The sequence below is a fragment of the Magnolia sinica genome, chromosome 9, assembly GCF_029962835.1.
Source record: "Magnolia sinica isolate HGM2019 chromosome 9, MsV1, whole genome shotgun sequence".
Taxonomy (NCBI): domain Eukaryota; kingdom Viridiplantae; phylum Streptophyta; class Magnoliopsida; order Magnoliales; family Magnoliaceae; genus Magnolia; species Magnolia sinica.
In genome coordinates this window covers 4,967,588-4,988,304 of record NC_080581.1, presented here as the reverse complement: position 1 = coordinate 4,988,304, position 20,717 = coordinate 4,967,588, and the positions used below count along the sequence as shown (strand labels likewise).

At 40.4% G+C, this 20,717-nt stretch overlaps 1 protein-coding gene across 4 annotated transcripts; it reads left to right on the top strand.

Moving 5' to 3' along the window:
• The first annotated feature begins 743 nt into the window (after positions 1 to 743).
• LOC131256722 (uncharacterized protein At2g39910) lies at positions 744 to 19,983 on the top strand. 4 transcript variants are annotated; one of them, XM_058257735.1, is made up of 9 exons: positions 744 to 873; positions 966 to 1,473; positions 4,764 to 4,850; positions 8,827 to 9,017; positions 10,258 to 10,453; positions 17,019 to 17,083; positions 18,021 to 18,122; positions 18,275 to 18,374; positions 19,508 to 19,983. In XM_058257735.1, the coding sequence occupies exons 1-9, from the start codon at positions 818 to 820 to the stop codon at positions 19,517 to 19,519; spliced, it is 1,317 nt and encodes a 438-aa protein (XP_058113718.1). In that variant the 5' UTR covers positions 744 to 817; the 3' UTR covers positions 19,520 to 19,983. The 4 variants fall into 4 exon arrangements, 2 of the variants coding, with proteins under 2 accessions (XP_058113718.1, XP_058113719.1); XR_009176919.1 differs by lacking the exon at positions 19,508 to 19,983 and having other exon boundaries at positions 10,258 to 10,458; positions 16,990 to 17,083; positions 18,275 to 18,310; XR_009176920.1 differs by lacking the exons at positions 18,275 to 18,374; positions 19,508 to 19,983 and having other exon boundaries at positions 16,990 to 17,083; positions 18,021 to 18,055.
• The last annotated feature ends 734 nt before the right edge of the window (positions 19,984 to 20,717 follow it).

The window sequence follows — 20,717 nt, the reverse complement described above, 5'->3', positions numbered from 1 at the left end:
TGGTAGACTAACAAGAGTTTTAACGCTGAGTCAAGGGTTCAAGTAGTCATACTTGGTGAAATCCTACTATGGCAGGGCCCACCTGAGTTATGAATTGGGCTGATTTTTGGAAAGCCAGGGCATCTCAAGGGGGCGAATGTGATGGACGGATTGGATGCCATGGTTGGGCCAGGGCAAGTGCCGTATGGCATCCAAGCAAGCGGCTTTGATCCATCACACGCTTACCTTGTAAGCACGTGTGCCTCGCATCGACGCTTCAATCGAAATCGGATTGCGTACCCTGTTACTCAGTACACTTTTATCGTATTGAGTAAACTCAGTTGGGCCGACCGTGAATGTGTGTGGATTATTCACGCCGTACATCCATTTTTCTAATAACCCGAAAATTGAAACATGCCTAAAGCTCAAGTGGACTACACCATGGGAAACAGTGGGAATAATGACTTCCACCGTTGAAACCTCCGTAAGCCTAATAGTAATGTTTATTTGTCATCAAACCTGGTGATGAGTTCATAGAGACATGGATGAAAGGAAACACAGATAACAAAATAATTCAAAACTTGGCCAAGAAATTTTTAACGGTATAATTTCAATTTACAATGTTTCCCTTGGTGAGGTCCACTTAAGACTTGGATATACTTCGTTTTTGGTCTAGAGCCCTAAAATTATCTTTTAAAATGGATGGACGGAGTGGATAAAATATGTAAATCATGGTGGACCCCACAGAGTTTACTCAGTACGCTTAGCGTGCTGAGTTACTCAGTACGCAATCCGCGTCCACTTCAATCCCTCCATCGCACGAGTCGCGCCCGAGCTCATGTCCATGGCGGATTCCATGGCGAGTTCTTCATCCATCTCTCAAGTTCTCATCAGGTAAGCTCTCTCTCTCTCTCTCTCTTCAAATCTCAATCCTCTCTCTCTATTCAAATCTCAATCTCTCTCTCTCTTTCAATCGTCGCCGTCAGATTATCTGGACCCATCCGAGAAACCCTAGAAATCACTCCGTACACTCCACCCGATGGCCCCAACATCTCCATCAAATCCAATCTCCTATCTCTCCTTCCCCCAAACCGTAGAGAAAGCATTCGAGTCGAAATCAGAGACTTCTGCCTCTGCTGCGCGGCTTTGGCTTCTGCCGCTAGCTTGGACAGCGGTCCGATCTCTTGGATTCCCAGACCTCTGTCTGCCGCAGCGAATTCCGCTGTGGCAGAGCTCTCGGAAGCTGTTTACAGAGGTTCGGATGGGGATGGATTGATTGGAGCCGGAGATTCTGATGCGCATTTCTCTTTGGCTCCGAAGGAGAGCAGATTGGTCGGGGAGCTGATGCCGGACGTGTTACCATTGCTTACGGGGGTGATTAAGGAGAGCTCAATCGGCTCCGAGGATGATGATGAGATTGCTGCTGCTTCTGCACGGGCCCCGGTCGCGGAAGCGATCGTTGCCGCACACCAGTTCCGATGGTTCGTCACACAGGTTTGTGGTGGCAGTTTCTAAAGAGTGAATTCTACGATGCTCAGGTTGATGCTCGAATTGAATTCTATACTGTTGGGTCCCTTCTTTTGGCAATCCTCACCATTTGCATTGTGCGCCCCACCACAGATATGTTGTGATGGAATGGACTGCTTCTGTTGGATATCATGGGCATCTCGCGATTGACCTGCACCACCATCATCATTTAAGCCTTATCCCAACTAATTGGGATCGGCTACGTGAATCCTTTTCTGCCATTCCATCCTATCAAGTGCCATAACTTCAATTAGACCTTAGGTCATCAAGTCTTTTCTTACTACCTCCACCCATGTCTTTTTGGGCCATCCACTTGCCCTTTAGAGCCCTCAACTTGGATGCACTCACTCCTAACTAGCACAATTGTTGGTCTCCATTGCGCATGACCAAATCATTTGTTGTGAGTGAACACGCTCTATATTACACCACAACGATGTAAACCCGAGCCAACAACAAGCCTAGATCAAACCCTAGGTGTTAGAAATTCGGATCTAACACCATCGCCAATCTGTGCGCTTTGCGGAAGCACGATAAATGAGGATAGAATAATATAATAATGTAGGATAACCAAACCAAAAGCAAACAATTAACAAACACATGATATTTTACATGGAAAACCCTTGCGGGAAACAACTACAACACAAAGGGACAAAGATCCATTGTAATCAAAACCTTAGAGTTATACAGACTCACCTTCTTTGATTACAGAAAGAATCGCCCGATCTCCCAACCCTTGAAAAACCCTTTCTAAGCCCTTACAAATGTTGAAAAAACCTCTCCCCTAGCAAAATCCTAGCCTCTTAAGAGAAAACGTTCATAATCTTTAAGCCCTAATGAAAAATTGGACTTAAATATCCTGTTTCGCGCAAAATCGCGAAACTTGACGGTTGCACCACGGTCGATCGTGAATATCACAACGAGTCAGTGAACATCACAGAGAGTCACGATTGACCATGGATTCTCACGGTCAACCGTGAACCCTATAGAATGCAAGGCATTTGCACAACACCATCTAAGTCTACTTTCCTTCATCTTGTTACTCATTGGTCTACTCCTAAATCCCCTTGAATGCGTTTCTAATTCTATCCTTGTCCTGCCACTCATCCATCTCAACGCGCTCATTTAAGCTAAACTCATCTTATGGACATGTTGTTTCTTAACTACCTGACATTCTGTCCTTATAAAATTTCCTTTTCAGTTCGAGTTGTACATGACGATCACATAAAACTCCAAAGGCACATCTCAATTTCTTCCACTCCCCTTGAATTATATGGGCAACATCCTTCTCAATCTCTCCACTCCAAAGAATTATTGACCCAAGATATTGAAAGTGGTCATTTTGGGAAACTTCTTAGTTAACAATCTTTACTAATTCCTCATTCCCACTCCTATTGTTACTACAATTTCACTCCATATACTCTGTTTTAGTCTGACAAACTTTGAATCTTTTATATTTCAAAGAACTTCTCTATAAATCGAGCATTGTCTTTACGCACTCCCTTGTCTTGTCAATCAAAATATGTCATCCGCAAACCACATTCACCATGGGATCTCTTCCTCCAAATGTTTCATTAACTCGTCCATAACCAATGCGATAAGGTATGAGCATTATCTTTACGCACTCCCTTGTCTTGTCAATCAAAATATGTCATCCGCAAACCACATTCACTGTGGGATCTCTTCCTCCAAATGTTTCATTAACTCGTCCATAACCAATGCGATAAGGAATGAGCTCAATGCCGATCCGTGATGCAAGCCTACAATGATTGAAAACTCACTTGTCTCTCCATTAGTGGTCCTCACATTTGTGATTGCTCCCTCATACATATCCTCAATCATGTTAGTCCGTCCTATTGAAACTCCTTTCTCTCTCAATATCCACCAGATTATCTCTCTAGGGACCCTATCTTAAGCTTTTTCCAAGTTAATATAAACCATGTGAGATCCTTCCTCCTCTCGCTGTATTTCTCCATCAATCATCCGAGTAGGAAAATAGCTTTAGTGGCAAACCTCCTTGGCATGGAACCAAAATGATTTTCTAATACATTCGTATCATGCCCTAGTCTTTGCTCAATTACTCTTTACCACAATTTAGTAGTTTGGCTCATAAGTTTAATCTCACAATAGTTTGTGCAGCTTTGTATGTCTTCTTTATTCTTATAAATAGATAACATGATACTTTCCCTCCATTTGTCTAGCATTTTATTTGATCTCACAATCTTGTTGAACAACTTTACTTTGTCAACTGAGGTAACTTAGTATCTCCCATATACTTCCAAACCTCTATTGATATACCAATTGGTCCAAGGACCTTTCTTGTTTCATCTTTCTCAGAGCTTTTTTCACTTAAGGTATCCTAATCTTATAGAAGTATCTATAGACTCCAACTTTGTTTGAGTTTATGGTTCCTTTTATCTCTATGCTCTCAGAGTGATTGTCATTTAACAAGTTTTGAAAATCTCTTCTCTACATTTCATTGATTTCATTATCCTTGACTGGTACCCTCCGGTCATCGCTCTTAATGTATCTAACATGATCGAGGCCCTACTCTTCCCCTCTCACATTTTTGCAAGTTGAAGACATCTTTCTCACACACTGTAGTGTCTGTGAGTGATCCAGGGTTCAATCCTTGGTATCGTTACCTTTTTTAAAAAAAGGAAAAGAAAAAAGGGCATCTTTCTCACCTTCTCTTGTACCTAGTCTATTATAAAGTTCATCATAAGCCTTAAGTTTAGCCTTGCTCACAACTTTCTTTGCAATCTTTTTGGCATTTCTATATTCTTCAAATTTTCTTTGTTTCTAGTCCCTTGCCAGACGTTGAACATGGACATTTCTCATTAGGAGCTTTTTATACATCACCATTCCACCATCTAGTTTCCTTATATGACTGGCTTTTCCCTCTAGATACTCCTAAAACATCTCTTGCCACTTTCTTGATGCACTCAACCATCTCATTCCACATAACGTGTACTTCTTCCTCGACATTGCACTTTCGTTCTTCTATCAATTTATAATGGTCAGCAGGCAGCAGAAAATGGTCTCCACAGATTGGATGGCTGGGATTGTCTGACAAAGGATATTTTCAGTCCTTTGTCAGTTTGGGGTGGTGCTGCCCTCATGGACAGTCTGGACCAATGAAAGATGGGCCCACTGGTATTTATTGAATGGAAACACCATTAATTCAGACTGAGCATTGTAAATTACTTGCCTTGTGATATGGATCTTTTGATGTTGATGATTATGAATGTGCGATTCAGGTCAATTACCCATATTTGGGGAAAGTATGCAATTTAGTGCTTCCTTGCGCATTGACAGCTTTGGATCACTGGTCACCGGAAGTGAAGGTAAATAACTAACTGGAGTGGATCCAGTGCCTCTAGATGCGTGGAAGGTATCATGCCTCCTCATTGCTGCACATGTGGCATGCATGGATGCTATTAAAACCATTCATTCGGTAGGTCCAATGTGAATGGCCCACAGTCCAAAAGATCACACTATTTGGATGATCCCAACACTTTAATTGGTAGCATACAAATAGACACTTGAAGCCCAAAATGGCAACGGCTCACATTTTGGGGGGAAAGGTTCATTTATTGGACGGTTAGAATGGTTCAATCGAAGCAAGTTTTGGTTAATGGTCAGTCAGTAGTGTTGGAGCCCGCAGGACTCCTCGTTTGGAGCATCACACGGAGGCACGTCTATGGTACATGATCCAGAGGCATTGGATCAGTTCCCATAATATTGTCTTATTTATAGTCTTTGTTTTTAATGAGTTGTTTCTTTCAAGTTGAACTGAAGAAATGCATTAACATTTGAAGGTATGTGCTTTGTTAGATCATTGCTGATGTCATCAAAACAAGTTGGCTACTCTTGGAGTTGTAGTTTTACAGGAATCATTTGATACTTTGGCTGAATATGGTGTCTCAAGGTTGAACTCACCCACCATTTGATTTGTGGCATACAATTGTCACACAGAAACCCATAGCCACACTGATTGGATGATCTGGACCGTCAAACTCGTGGCCATCAAATGGAATATTCCAAAGAGAAGTTGTGGCAGTGGTTGAAATTCAAAGGGCAATATTGGAAGGCTAGGCGTGTTCGAACAGTGTATATCTTTTTATTATGCCTCATCCATTGTGCACCCTCGAATTGAATTATCAAGATTGATTTGTATGGCATATGTAATATGGACATATGCAAATGATTCAATATTGTTTGTGAGGGCACCATATAATTCTTTCAAGTTTTTTACTTGAATTGCTAGAGCTTTCAACATTTGATTAATATCTGCCTTTGGCTATTTCTTTTGCATGGAGGCTTGTAAGTTTAGGGTTTTGTTTTGTATCTATTTCCATTTTCTTGAGGATTGAGAAATTACGTGTTCTTACCAAGGCTCAAAATGGTCACTTTACTGTCACCGTTGTCATCATCATCATCATCTTTAGCTTTCTGTCATCAATTTGGAGTTAGCTTTAACATGTTAGATTGGTAAATTTTTTGTGGTTCGCTGTCCACCAGACATCAACCTTCCTCTTTTACCCAGGCTCTTGGAACTGGCCATGTCAGGGGCTCACATTGACATCTGTCTCATCTCATGCCAACATGGTCCCCCCCCCAAGTATTGACCCCTAGCCCCACTATTACACGTGTGCTCCAAAGGGCAAGCAAAAAAGGGATGGCCATGGAGGGGCAGTTTTAGGCAATCTACTAGCATGAAGGACCACAAATGTGTTGAGGCGAAGTACTAGCATGAAGGACCACATGTGTCACCATCAGCCAAAAGTTGATCAGACATGCCCAAGTAGTTAGTTGCAACGAATAGCTAGGACTGATGCATGTTTGCCAAACAACACTCACATGCCCAACATGCACTTTAGCCGAGCCATTGTGCATCATCTGGAAAAGGGAAATTTGCAGACAATTAGGGTCTTTAGCATGTAATGGCAAACAATTACCATTGAACAAACTAATTGATTTAATAAGCCATTTTCAGCTTCATAGATTGAATTAGTTCGTACTTGCACATGCATGGATTAATCTTTAAAACAGAGTATGACTGCCGGCCGTATACCAATTATTATCACTTTATGACACTGGCTCCATTGCCACTCCAACAAGGGGGGAAGATTTGAAAGAAGGGAAGAGGTGAAAGCCTCTCACAATGGGCAAATCTTCTGACCAGATGAAACAGGCTCGCAGATATGGAAGGCTGTCTCATTTTGAGACAATTTGAATGGAGTTGGAAAGGTTTTCAAGGAGCGCATAAGATATTTGGTGGACAATAGAGAAAGAATTCACTTTTTTGAGGTTGGATGGTTGGGAGATGAATTGCTGGTGCCAAAATCTCTTTGCTTATATTTTGTGCCTCCCAGTTGGTGAGAATTGAGGATTGCTACGAAATATTGGGAGGAAATGTTGTATGATGCCTGATCTTCAGAAAGAATTTGCAGGATATGGAAATCTCAAGGTTTCAAGATCTGTTGGTTGTGTTTGAGGGTGCATTCTTGTTGGTGAATATGTCAAAAGATGAATCTGGGCCCCCTCATCGTGCATTTCTTTTTCTTCCAAAGGTTTTTTCAAGACTTTTTGCCCAAGCAATTTGCACACCCCTAGTTGTTCCATGGTGTGGGTATTGGATGCTCCTAGGATAGAAGTGTTGCCAAATACATCTCTGTAGAAAGGATGAAGACCAGCAGATTACCTCTTGTTCATTGTGAAGTTGCTGGCACCATTTCACATTTGTTCTTAATCTTTCTGAGATTAGTTGGGCTATGCCAAGATGTGGTACATCTTTCCAGAGGGTGTGGGAACAATCCTTTTGGGCTGGGAGCTAGAGTTGCGCCAGATGCTTCCTCATTCCATTTTTTGGAGTGTTTGGAAGGAGAGAAGCAATAGAACTTTTAAAGATTCTCTGATGCCTATTCATGGCCTGAATCAATAAACTAGAAGTCTTCTCTTGGAATGGAAATGGGGCCGGGGAATGAAAGGTTTCAAGGGCATTCTTGCTTCTCAAAAAGAAAAAGTGATGTATTTAATAATCTCACCAAGCCAAAATTGAAGATTTCTTGGTCTCCTATAAGGGGCTGGTGGAAGTTCAATCTTGATGGAAATTCAATAGGGAATCCAGGTTATTCATGAGTTTGGAGGTTTGTTAGGGATGATCGGATCTTGATCAAGCTAGTCTTTTTGTGCTCTGTGGGGATGGGTAGAGCAGAATTGGAACTGAGAAAATTTGGATCGAGATTGTTATAGGGTTCATAGGATTTTTGAACTGGCTCATTATTGAGGATGACCTCAAGAATGCTATTTCTTGGGTGTTTGGGGCAAGTCTGTCCTTTTGGAAGTTGAAATTTATTGTAAATGAAGTTAAAATGATCAATATTTATGTCATTAGTTTCAATGTTGTTAAAAGCGATCACATAATCGATCATGAAATCACATAATCGCATAATGCCATCCAAATGGCATGTGCGATGGCCGCATATGCCATATGGATAGTATACGATCGCATATGTGATTATGCGATCACGTAATGGTATATGTGATCATATACTTTCTATTTTTTTTTCTTTCTATTTTTTCTTTTTTTTTTTGAAAAAAAAGAGTTGTGCAATCGCTTATGCGATTGTGTGATTGCATAAGTGATCAGGCATAAGCAATCGCACATGATCACTTATGCCATTTGACAACATTGGTTAGTTTACTTCGGTTTAATTATGAGTGATGCCAACGTCTAGGCAGATGTTTTGGCCAAAGGAGTTTTGAGTCCGATTCTTTGTGTATCATTGATATTTGTCCACTGTCTCAATGGAGTTTCCTCTTTTGCCTTTTTAATGAATTGTGTTAATTATATAAAAAAAGCAATGGGCTGGTGCCCAACTTATAGCATCCTCGATTTCTTAAACACGTGTAGGCCTATGATCAACAGCAATGGTCAACCAAGCAACTCATGGATGCATGGCAGCTACTCCAAGGTCCACCTCATCGCACCCTTAGCAAAGAGAGCAAAAGGCAAATAAGTATTTGCAGATCAGTTCCCTTGTACTAGGCAGTAACCCAGGGAAGTTGACAATGTGACACACAAATGTACTCCATTGGACCAAAGGTGGAAAAGCGATGCTTAAGTAGTTGGCCGCAAGGAATAGCGAGGAGCAGACCGATACATGTTTACCGGACACCAGTCACTTACCAACACAATCATGCCCAGCTCCTTTAGAGCTTGAGTTTAGAAATCTAAGATGGTGATGGTGGCTTGTAACTAATTTATAACTAAAGTGCAATGACTTCATTTCCTTGTTTCATTTTTCCTGAATTCAGGGCCAGGGTATGGTGAGCTTGATACATCTAGCAAAGAATGTGAATGCAGCTGAGCTAGGTTGGTATGAAGATGTAGTTCTCGATGCATGCTGTCGGAATATTGCTTCTAGTGATGAGCTGTGGCATTATGTGGTTGAGATGTCTGTGCTTTTGGTGACTTGTATTCAAAGGCGGAACCCTCGTAGTCCTTGGTATGTGTCGCCCATGTTCAATCAACTTGCTTTAAGCACTTCTGTATGATGTGGATTTTTCTAATTGTCTCTGGAGAATTAGGTGCCAATGCGTGCACTGAGGTACACATACTAGTATTTTCCATAATATTGTTTTCACATATGGACTATGAAATATGTTGATTTTTTCAGCTGCCATTCTTCGCATTTTTCATACTGATTTAATAGAAATATACAAACACCAATGCTAAGACTAACTAAGAGTTTTTTACTCATTCCACATGCACCTTTTCCTGTGCACCTTCCGGGGGAGCCACACATGTGCCACGTGTGCAAGATCTAAGCAATTCTTCTGGCCTGCCCCTTCGCATAGATGCCCTGATCCAAATATCAGGCTGAACCACTCTTTTCTTTCCTTTTCCTTTTTTCTCCACTGATCAGGCTGGTGCACTCATTAGGTTGGTCTTGCCCATGCTGCGATCTGTCTTGGTTCATTGAAATTTTTGCTCAATAATTATTAATTCATGTACCTTTTATTACATTTATTTCTTGGCACATTTAATAACCTTGATGCAAATCCTTAGCTTCCACTGAAACACATTCATATATTTTCTACTGGAACTAAACGAGAGGAATCTCTCCAAAAGTAAACCAAAGGAAAATCTCGAAGAGAAACTACAACTTAATCAAAATAATCATGTCTTCATACCATAATGTATGGCCTAGGATATACACTTTCATAAAAAAGGTAGGAAATATCCACTAATCGGAGTTAATGTGCTACACTATGGATTAAAATCTAAACCACGTGTTGAAAAGACAAAAGTGGGCCCCATGCTTGGAGATAAAATGCAACCATTTGGTCATGGGTCCCACAATGTCAATCAAACCATGTAGCAGGTCATCCAATTGTTCTTGTGGATCCGAGACGAATTGGGCCATGTATATGATTCCATCTCCAGGAACAATTGGTGTCCCCTTTGATTGATTTGGGGATCGCCCGACATGTGGTTCCCCTTTTCGACTTTTCTTATACACATGGTGTATGGGTGACCTGGATGCATCAATGTTGATTTTCTACATTTTTCTGCTCAGCTTGTGGGCTTTGATGTATGTTGCCTTGCACAAATGCGCACACACACACACATTTACAGAATTTTTATAGTTAGGTTTTTAAATGCATATGAGCCGTTTTATTTATTTATTTATTTATTTTTAATTTTTTATTTTATAAATGATTGGTAATCTTTGCTTTTTATAGGTTTGAGAGGATGCTAAGTGAGATGCTAGGCCACTTGGAGCGCCAACCAAAGAATAAGCAACGGTGTATGTCATGGCTTCAACTGATTGAGCCACTTTTCAATGCCATGGGACTTGTTCTATTGGCCCATTTCAGACGCATTTTTCCTCTTTTCTTTAAGTGGATGCATGTCGATGATGATGAAACTGTTCTACTGGTAAGGTGCAACTTCATCTCCCACTATAATAAATATGGATTTAATCTGTCAATGGGCATATGAATTTTTCAGTATGGTCAATGATATGTATGTATCTTGTTTAAATTAAAGCTCCACTAACCTGTAGTGCTGCATTCACACTCTAAAACAGATACGATGTTTTTAGGCAGCTTGGGGGGGGGAACAACAAAATTCATGGAGGGCAATACAAATACCCAGATCACAGACAATAAGAAGCCCCGGAAAAACAAAACCAAGGCTGGTTAACACTTTCTGTCTTCAATATGGAAATAAGGATTCGCAACACCCTTGTTAGGTAGAGTGTCCACTTCCTCACTCCTCAGTGAATCTCACTAAGTTAATACTTTTTCCAAACAAGCTACTCTCCAGAGGAATATAGATATAGTGTTTCGAGAATCCCCTTCATTGCAGTTGGAAAGAAATTCAACGTAATCGCTACCCTGAGTGCCCATAAGAGTGCCCATAAGAGTGCCATTACCTCTGCTGATGTGGAGCCACGTATCCCAACTGAGCCAGGGAAGATAGCTAATGCCATCCCATTATGTCACGCATGATATTACCAACTCCCGCTTCTTCTGATTTACTAGAAGAACATTCATCAAAGTTAATCCTAATCAGTGTTTAAATTATCGGCGACAATATCGAATTGTTGCCAATAATATCGGTATCGCTGCCAGCGATACCGAAACCCCATTTATTCGTTTCGGTGCCAGGTATTGCCGATAATCTCGCCGATAATTTCGGTATTGTCGATATTTTCGAAATGTTGCCGAAATTTCACTATTCCCACCAACCACGGGTGAGAATTGTAGCCAACAACCCACCTTTATTGATAAAAGGGGGATGTTGTCGGCGATAAAATCATCAAAATCAAAAACAAAAAACGCAAGAAAATACCTGTTTTTCGCTTGGATCTGTTTGAAGACGCAAATTTTAAGAGCTTCACGGCTGTTGAGTGCAGATCGGCAACCTTTCTGGTAAGATTCAACCCCAAAAAAATCGGTTTTTCCATCGTCTCAAGATCTTGTTGGAAAATAGAGGTTTTTTTTTAAAAAATAAAATAAAATTTGGGATGAGGGAGAGGGATTTTCGAGGTTTCTAAGCATTTTGGGGATTGGATTTCAGATTTAAGGGAAATCGGATTGCGTACTGAGTTACTCAATACGCACGCTCTTATCGTACTCAGTAAACTCTGTTGGGCTCACAGTGAATGTATGTGGTTAATCCACACTGTCCATCCGTTTTTCCATCTCATTTAAGGGGTTGAGACCAAAATTGAAGTATATACAAAGCTCAAGTCGACCATACCACAAGAAACAGTGGGAATAATGATTTCCACCGTTGAAACTTGATAGGCCCCACGGTGATGTTTATTTGTCATCCAGCCTGTTCATAAGATCACAAAAACATGGATGAAGGGAAAACACAAATATAAGTTTGATCCAACACTTTAGTGGCCCTCAAGAAATTTCAACGGTAGATGTTCAATTCACACTGTTTCAGGTGGTGTGGTCCATTTAAGACTTGGATATTCTTCATTTTTGGGTTCCAAGTCCTAAATTTATCTGGTAAAATGGATGGAAAGAGTGGATATAATATATAAATCATGGTGGACCCCACAGAGTTTACTCACTACGCTTAGCGTACTGAGTTACTCACTATGCGATCCGCTTCTGTTTTAAGGGGCGCGGATTGGATACTGACAAGGTCAGTAGCCAAATCGCTACTGAAGTGACGTCACCAAGCTTTGTGGACCCCACCATGATGCATGTGTTGTATCCATACCGTCCAACCATTTGTAGAGATCGTTTTATGGCATTACAAAGAGAATGAGAATGATCTAAATTTCAAGTGGACCCACCATAGAAAACCATGGGAGGAGTCACACCCACCGTTGAAACATTTATAGGGCCCACCGTGATGTATTTTTGAGATCCAACCTATTCATAAGTTAACATAGAGATAGATGAAGTGAAAACAAAAATATCAGCTTGATTGGAAACTACTGTGGCCCCCAAGAAGTTTTGAACGGTGGATGTCACCGTCCCCACTATTTTCAATGGTGGGGTCCTCTTGAACTTTAGATCTATCTCATTCACTTCATCCAAGTCTGCATGACCTTATTGATAGGTTGGGTGGTAAAAAAACATCACGGTGGCCCTTAGAAAGGTTTCAACGGTGGGTGTCATTATCACTGCAGCTTCCTTTGATGTGGTCCACTGGAGCTGTGTATCTGCTTCATTTTTTGTATAATATCTTAAAATGATAGTAGAAAAGCGATGAACGGTGTAGATAAAATACTTACATCACGGTGGGCCTTAAAGAGCCCTGCCCGGACGGATTCGTCCGGGTGGGGGTAGGACGCAATCCGCGTTTGCTTTTTATAAAAATCGGATTGCATACTGAGTATGCAGGGACGCAGTTTAGGTAGTGATGTTGATCGCTGCTCCGTGGGCCCATTATGATCTGTCTTTAATCCACACCATCCATCCATTTTTACACATCATTTTAATATTAAATGTAATAAAATAGGTAGATCAAAATCTCAGGTGGACCACACCATGGGAAAACAGTAGTGATTGAATTTCTACCATTAAAAACCTCCTAGGGGCTAGGGCCCACTGTAATATTTATTTGACATCTGACCTGTAGATTAATTCATACAGTCCTAGATGAAGTCAAAAAACAAATATCAAGCCAAATATCAGCTTGATCCAAACCTTTTGTAGCCCTAAGAAGTTTTTAACGGTGAGAGTTCAATCAACACTGTGTGGCCCACTTGAGATTTTGATTTAACTCAGTTTTGAGTTCACACCAAAAATTATCCGAAAAAATGGATTAGACGGTATGGATGAGACACATACATCATGTTGGGGTCCACATAGCACCACTTAAGCAGATTAGCTGCATAACAGGTGGAAGCGGATTGCGTACTGAGTAAGTCGGTACGCTTAGTGAACTAAGTAAACTCTGTGGGGGCCACCTTCATTCATGAATTTTATCCACTCCATCCATACATTTTACCAGATGAATTTAGTACGTTAGCCCAAAAATGAAGCATATAAAAATATCAAGTGGACCACACCATTGAAAAAAGTGTTAATTGAATGTCTACCATTGAAAAGTTACTGGGGTCCACAGAAGTTTTAGATCAAGTTAATAATTGTTTTTTCACTTCATCCATGTCTGTGTGATCTTATGAGCAGGTTGGATGACAAATACACATCACTGGAAGCCTTGTAAAGGTTTCAACGGTGTAAATTAATATTTCCACTGTTTCCCGTGGTTTGGTCCACTTGAGCTTTGTATATGCTTTAAGTTTGGGCTCAACCCCTAAAATGATCTGGAAAAATGGATGAATAGCGTGGATAAACCACATGCATTCACGGTGGATCCGGACAATGATTATGAGCCACCTCATCACTCTACGTGGGGATGAAATATGGTTAGAAATGTGTATTTTTTTGAATTCATTTACTTTTGCATGTCTTAATTCTTGTAAGGGTGCATTTGTATTATATAAACTCATTTTGGTTACTATTTGAGTGATTTCTTACGACAACGCATGCCTTTTGGCCCCCATTAAATGGAAGCTTATTATTTAATGCATTTTTATTTTTATTTTTTATTTTTTTTACAATTTTTGCATTCCTGAATATGTAAATATGTGTATTTAGGCATGTCCTGAAGTTTCACTAAAAAATTCCACCATTTTCTCCATGTTTCCTCCTTCTTCCCTACATTTCCGGTTATCGGCGATAACGATATTATATCTTTTATCTCCAGCCAGCGAAACTTGTAGCGATACTGACAACTCGAACACTAATCCTAATACATCCTGCTGAAGAAGAAGCCCATCTCTCAACAAACGGCTCCAAGACATGATGCCAACTCAAGACCTTTACCCAACTTTTTTTTTTTTTGTTAGTTTGTTAGTACACTCCACTGTCAGTTCACACTTCACTGTTAGTACACCCCACTCAAGACCTTTACCCAACTTGAATGCAAGAAGGACATGTGGGTGCCCATGGAAGCAATTTGATGTAGGATAAGTCAAGGAAAACCTCATGGATAGCCAGGATCTAAAGAAATCGGGCTGGAAAGTTTGATCAAGGGTCTAGCGGGCACAATAGCTTCCAAGGACTATAACTTCTGAGTCTGGTTATCCATTTCGTGCGTGTAATATATTGTTGGAAATCTATCAAAGAGCTCTACATGTTGGCAAATGCCAAAGGCTGTTTAGCCCTGAATGTTTGTAAAAAAAAGATTGTTTTAGGGGTTAATTTTGAGTTTTAAGTTAAAAATTTACTATTTTTAGTAAGTTACAGTTTTTGCTATTTCTAGGGTATTTAAGAGTTTCGAGATCGCGATTGGATCTCCGAGGAGGTCTACGCTTCTCTCGCGGTTCTTCTTCAACGGAACCATAGGGACGATCGAAGGGGTAATATTGCCGGGAAACAAAGCTTCAATGGATAGATTGTGATGTGGGTTTTGCAAGTGTTGGGAGATCTGAGGAGTTTTTTTTGGCTTCAAAGGTAGAACTTAGCAGAGAGGAATGTAGTATTAAAAAATGTTGCCCATAGAATCCAAGCTGGGTGGAATTAATGGAAATGCGCCTATGGAGTTTTATGTTATCGTCATGTACCATTCAAACCGAAGGGAACTTTATTAGATAGCTATAAGACTAATCATCTTTATGGGACAAAAATGTTGAGCAGTTAAGGACACCATGCTCATAGGATGTGTAGCTGAAATGAGGATGTTTAGATGGATGAGTGACATGACAAGGAATGATAGAATTAGAAATGAATGCATTTGGGGGCACTTAGGTAATAAGATGAGAGGAAGTAGACTTAGATGGTTTGGTCATGTGCAACGAAGACCAAGAACCGTGCCAGTTAGAAGCAAGTTGGTACAAATTGGAAGCCCTAAAAGGGCAAGGGCAAGGCCTAAAAGGATGACTAGAGGTAGTAAGAAAAGACTTGATGACCTATGGTCTAATTAAAGGTATGGCCCTTGATAGAGTGGAATGGTGGAACAAGATTCATGTCGCCAACCTTAATTAATTGGGATTAGTTGATGATGATGGCGACGGCGATGACATGGTTTAAAAATCATCATAGGCATGTCATGTCTCCTCATACTGCCATACACTGCTGATACTGCAATGTAAGTGATCAAAATTTACAATGACTCATCGGACATTTGCTTCAGAGAAGGGTTCTTCCAAACATTTGTTAGTTATGTGTGAAGGAGGCAGAATCCATTGATCATCTGTTCATTCATTGCTCTTTCACTTAGGGGATTTGGTCCTCTATTCTCGATCGCTTCCACACTTCCTGACTCCTTGGTCATGCCCTGTGCAACTCGGGGCCTTCTGTTTGCTTAGCATGGAGGAGGAGCAGGCAAAGATGTTAAAGTGATTTGGCGCCTTTTTTATCTTGGCAGTTCTTTGGGCTATCTGGAGAGGAATTACTGGTGTTTCTAATTTTTTTCCTCTCATTCCTCTCATGTCTGACCTCTAAAGATGTTGTGGACTGGTCATCTATTCTTCTGATCTCAGATCACAGTGTTATTCCCTCTTTCTAGGTTTCTGTTTGGGCCCCTGCCCCCAACTCAAGTTGTATAATTGTTTTGGTTCCTTTTGCTTTTGTTTTGTTGTTGTTTTTGTTTCTTTCCATATTTTAATTTTCTTGTTTTCCTGTTTTTCTCTGTTTTGTTGTCCTTGGCCTCTTGGCATTCTTAATAATATTTCAGCAATCTTAAAAAAAAAGGACATACACAGTAGGGAGTGAATAATTTGATAATTATGTATCATGTGTTGGTTTTGGAGATCTCGTTGATTTAATCAACACGCCATTACATAACACCTGTTGGAGCTTTGTGCTCTCGCCAGCCCATATAAAGGAGGGTTGCATCAGGTTGTCAGTCAGCGTGAAACTTTTGCTATAACTTTCATCACGTATCTTGATAATATGACATTTCTAAAGAATGGAATGGCAGAACAGCGTTCGTGTAGCTGACCTCATTTAGTTGGGACAAGGCTTAGATGATGATGTATTGGTTTTGGAGTCAATTGATGTGCTCAGATACTAATATTTATATGGTGCACATGCCTAAGAATTACCTAATGCATTTGTACTGCCACTATGAGTTGGTTACATGTTCGTGTTCAACGGTTTTTGCAACTTATTTAGAACTTTCTGTCATTAGTCTTTTACTATTGGGTCAGATTGGTGCTTGTTCTATGAGTTATTGTGTTTGGTTGATGGGCAACTCAAGGTTCTTGCCAATTCAAGGTCCCTCTTGACCATTAGATCCGTTTACAAGCGTCAAATGTGATAGCTGGATTCCTTGTTTTGAATTACATTTTTATGATTTGGTGGATACTCTAGTAAGTCGTGGTTGCTACATCATTCATCATTTGCCTGTTTGCAGACCATGCTATAAAGAACAAATGAAAAACAAACTGATTTAATGGTGTTTGATTGAATCTTGGAATTTGTCATATGAAGAAGGGTGAACGCTTCCCCTGATCTTGCAGGTCCTCGATCTCGTCCACACAATTGTAAAGTTAACATGGATCAGGAACACACCATATATTGACAGGTGAGCTCAAATAATCAGCATAATCAGCATTTGTCCTTTATATTATGCAATCATTATCGAGAGCTTGCTTCACTCCTATTCTCATCAAATAATTGTTTGCTTAGTGAAATAGATAGGTCCATTGTTGTGGTTGGTTTTGTCATCATGGTCTTTGTCTTCTTGGATCCAATTGATTGGGGGTTTGCTTAACCAAGACAGAAGTAGTTAAGGTTGCATTTAGATGCACAACTGGATTGAATTGTGGAGGTTGAAGCCTTGAAGGGCCAAAAGAAGTGGATGACATGAAGATCTTCAGGACCTGTTTGGATGCACCCTCAAAAGGTATTTGTGATGCCAAGAAGGCATTTTGAGCCAAACCCTAGTTTGTGTCGTCTATTTGGATCCACTTTTGCAAACCTCATCTCATACCCCGCCTGGCAAAGTAGGTGTTAGAAAACTGACTCAATGAAAACCAATCAGATTGGCTTTTGTCGAGGTTTTCGTCGAGTTGACTGCAAAAGCAGCTGCAAGAACCACTTTCATCAAAAACCCCTTTTGCGGTAGTGCATCCAAACAGCCCTTAAAGGACCTAGATTGAGGTGGTGAGAAGGGATATGAGGCTTGCACCAAGGATAGGTCCTTAGGATTGATTGGCACAAGCCACCTTAGGTAGTTTGGACAATACTATGATGACGGACGGCGATGACATTACAATCTAATCTAACTTGAAAGTAATGTAATGTATTTGTAATTTGGAGCCCAGCCAGCCTCAAATAGGAATGCTTAGGAAGGTAATTATACTGTTGTCATTTCCACTTTACTCCAGTAATTGTTGCTATTTAATTTGACAGTGAAGGAAACACTCCCTGAAGTATCCAAAGTACTATTTTGTGGCATTTCTGCTTGCCATGTGTTCTATTTTAATTAGTGAATCTATTTCTTACTTGATTTGCATCAGATTAGTAGATGAGCTTATCCTTATATACAAGGAATCAGCAATGAGAAAGGGTCGTGAAGCAATCCGTTCGCGAGTTCTTCAGATATTGCTCTCATTGCAGCAGTAAGGAATACATTTAGTTTTCCAAGAAAAAATACGCATCCTTGTTTTTACATTGCATACTTTGCTCGTCAAATTATTATATTCCTATATGGGTTTCCCAAATCTGCCGTTGTCTTTTGATCTGATTGGTATTGTCTTTTGCTGTCTCCAAGATGCAAGGGCCCACGTTTCGCAGCAGCTTGGGACAAGCACAAGGATGACCCAAACCTAACTTCTCTTGCATTGACCTTCGGGAAAATCAACACTATCTCTGTAAGGAGCTCTTCATTTTGATTAATTTTATCAACAATTAATGTACCTTTTAGAGCATGTTTGGATTCTCATACCAAATTGGAAAGTCAGTTAAATAGAGGAATGACTAAAGTGGAGGCGGGGCCATTTAAAATTCATAGTGATGGTCCACCCAAGAATGCCATACCATGCGTTTGAACATAGTTTGCTATTTAGGGGCTAGCCTCTCATTATGAAGGTAGTGGGGCTATCCTGACTGTGGTCATTTCCAAATCGATCTTTATTAAATTGAAATATATTCAAGTACATCATGGAAGGGAAAATGTATCTACCAAACCAACCATTCTTAGCTTAGGTTGTTGGCATCTCATTAAATTCTTTCCTCGGTTGACAAATTGAGATTATTAACCTAGATCCTGAAGTATCCAATCGGCCAAAAAAATGAGTGACAATCTTGATAGCTTGGCTCCCTTTGATGATGCCCAATTTGATTTGATTTTGACGAATTCAGTGGCTACTTTTTTATTTTTTGGTAACCCGCAACGCTTGCTTCAGCAGGTTCTAAAAGGAGTCTTGCTTTTTAACTAGAAAAAAAAAAAAGAAAGAAGAAAAGAAGATTTGAGAATCTAAGGGAAATGGAATGCAATTTGGGGTCCACACACACTGCGCGTTTGATAAGAGTGCCAAACTCTATGTCAACAGTTGCGGATGATGGACGCAACCATTCAGGCCGCTTGAAGCGAGCAGTTTATCATCATGCGGGGAGATTGAAGGATAGATCTCCTACAACCACCCCTAACCAACTTTTAAAAAACTCCCAACTACAAACTAATTATGATTAACATTACCTACTCATGGGGATCAGCTGCTAATCAAATTAACCCCAATAACCCAAAACTAATTCTAACAAACTTTATAACTCCCTAACTAGCTACTAACAGCTACTCAATATAGAAATTGTGAAGATACCTTCCAAACTTCAAATTTAATAAAATTTCCCTACTTGAACCCGTTGGCCTCAAATGTGCCTCATGACGCCCGCCATGTACCCACGGCACCTTTCCATATTATCAAATCTAGTTTTCCTTTTCTTTTTTGTTCCCTCTCCCCAAAATGGCGATGCAGCATCTTATTTTGTGAATTTTTGAATGCAGGTTGTGCAGTAATGGAAAGTGCAAGAACTCTTAAAGCTGTATTCAGGTAGGAACTGGATGAATAGGTAACACTTGAGCTAAGAACTCTTAGAATATGGGTCAACGAAATGGGCAGTTCTTGTGTGCGTGCTGGCGCCTGCATCACCTGGATCATGGTTTCTCCAGAAGTTGGGATGGATCTTGTGAAAGAAGAATTGCATGATCATTTTGTATAATAGGGCCCATGCATTCTTGATCCAAATCATTTATGTAATTTTTTATTTATTTTTATTAACCATGTAGACCACCAATTGGACAGTTTGGATTTAGGACTGCCCCATCAGGGGCAATTTTGGAGTCCATCCGTGGTTGGGCCATCAGATCAATTATATACCATCAAACCATGGGCCCCACTTGTACAGACTGAAAGATTGAGTATACAATGCACAACCTCGTGTTGAGGATCGTAAAAGTATGTGATTTATTATTATTATTATCGTTGTTGTTGGCTGTGCCCAATTGAAAATTTGATTTTGCTTGGCCCTGGCCATAAACACGATTCTCACCATGATCATGGTGGTTTCTGAGGTATTGCCATATGCAAGCTTGATTGGGAAAGCCCCGTCATTGCTAAATACTATGAATTGGGAAGGTGAGCTAGACTGTCCATCTAGTGGTTTCAATCTGTGAATGGCTCTTGACTGAAATGAAAATCACACTGAAGGAGCAATCTCACCCATGCCAACACTAACCTTAAATGGATGGTAAAAAATGAAAAATAGATAGCTAGGTTTTTTTTTTTTTTTTGGCGTGATTCTAAAAAATGGTGCTGATCCAACCATCCTGCGGCCACCATGTGAATTTGGAGGTACACAGATATCGGCTTGATCCAAAACTTGTGGCACTCTTTTCCTGTGGTGTGGTCCACATGAGATTTGGATCTGGTTCATTTTTGGTATCATGCTCTAAAGGGAGCTGTCAAAATGGATGGACGGAGTGGATGTAAGGCACATACATCACGGTGGGCTCCACAGGGATCCACCGAATCCTCTCCCTTGGTGGACGGCTAATAGTCAAAAGTACCTAATGATCCTATTTTTCAGCAAACAAGTGTCCGCGAATCAAAAGCGGAGAGTTTTCAACGAATCTTATTCTGGGACATGGATTCAGAGACAAAATCTTACTTGGTTTAATTGAGCCATGTGCACAATATCTGAGTGCATGCGTATCA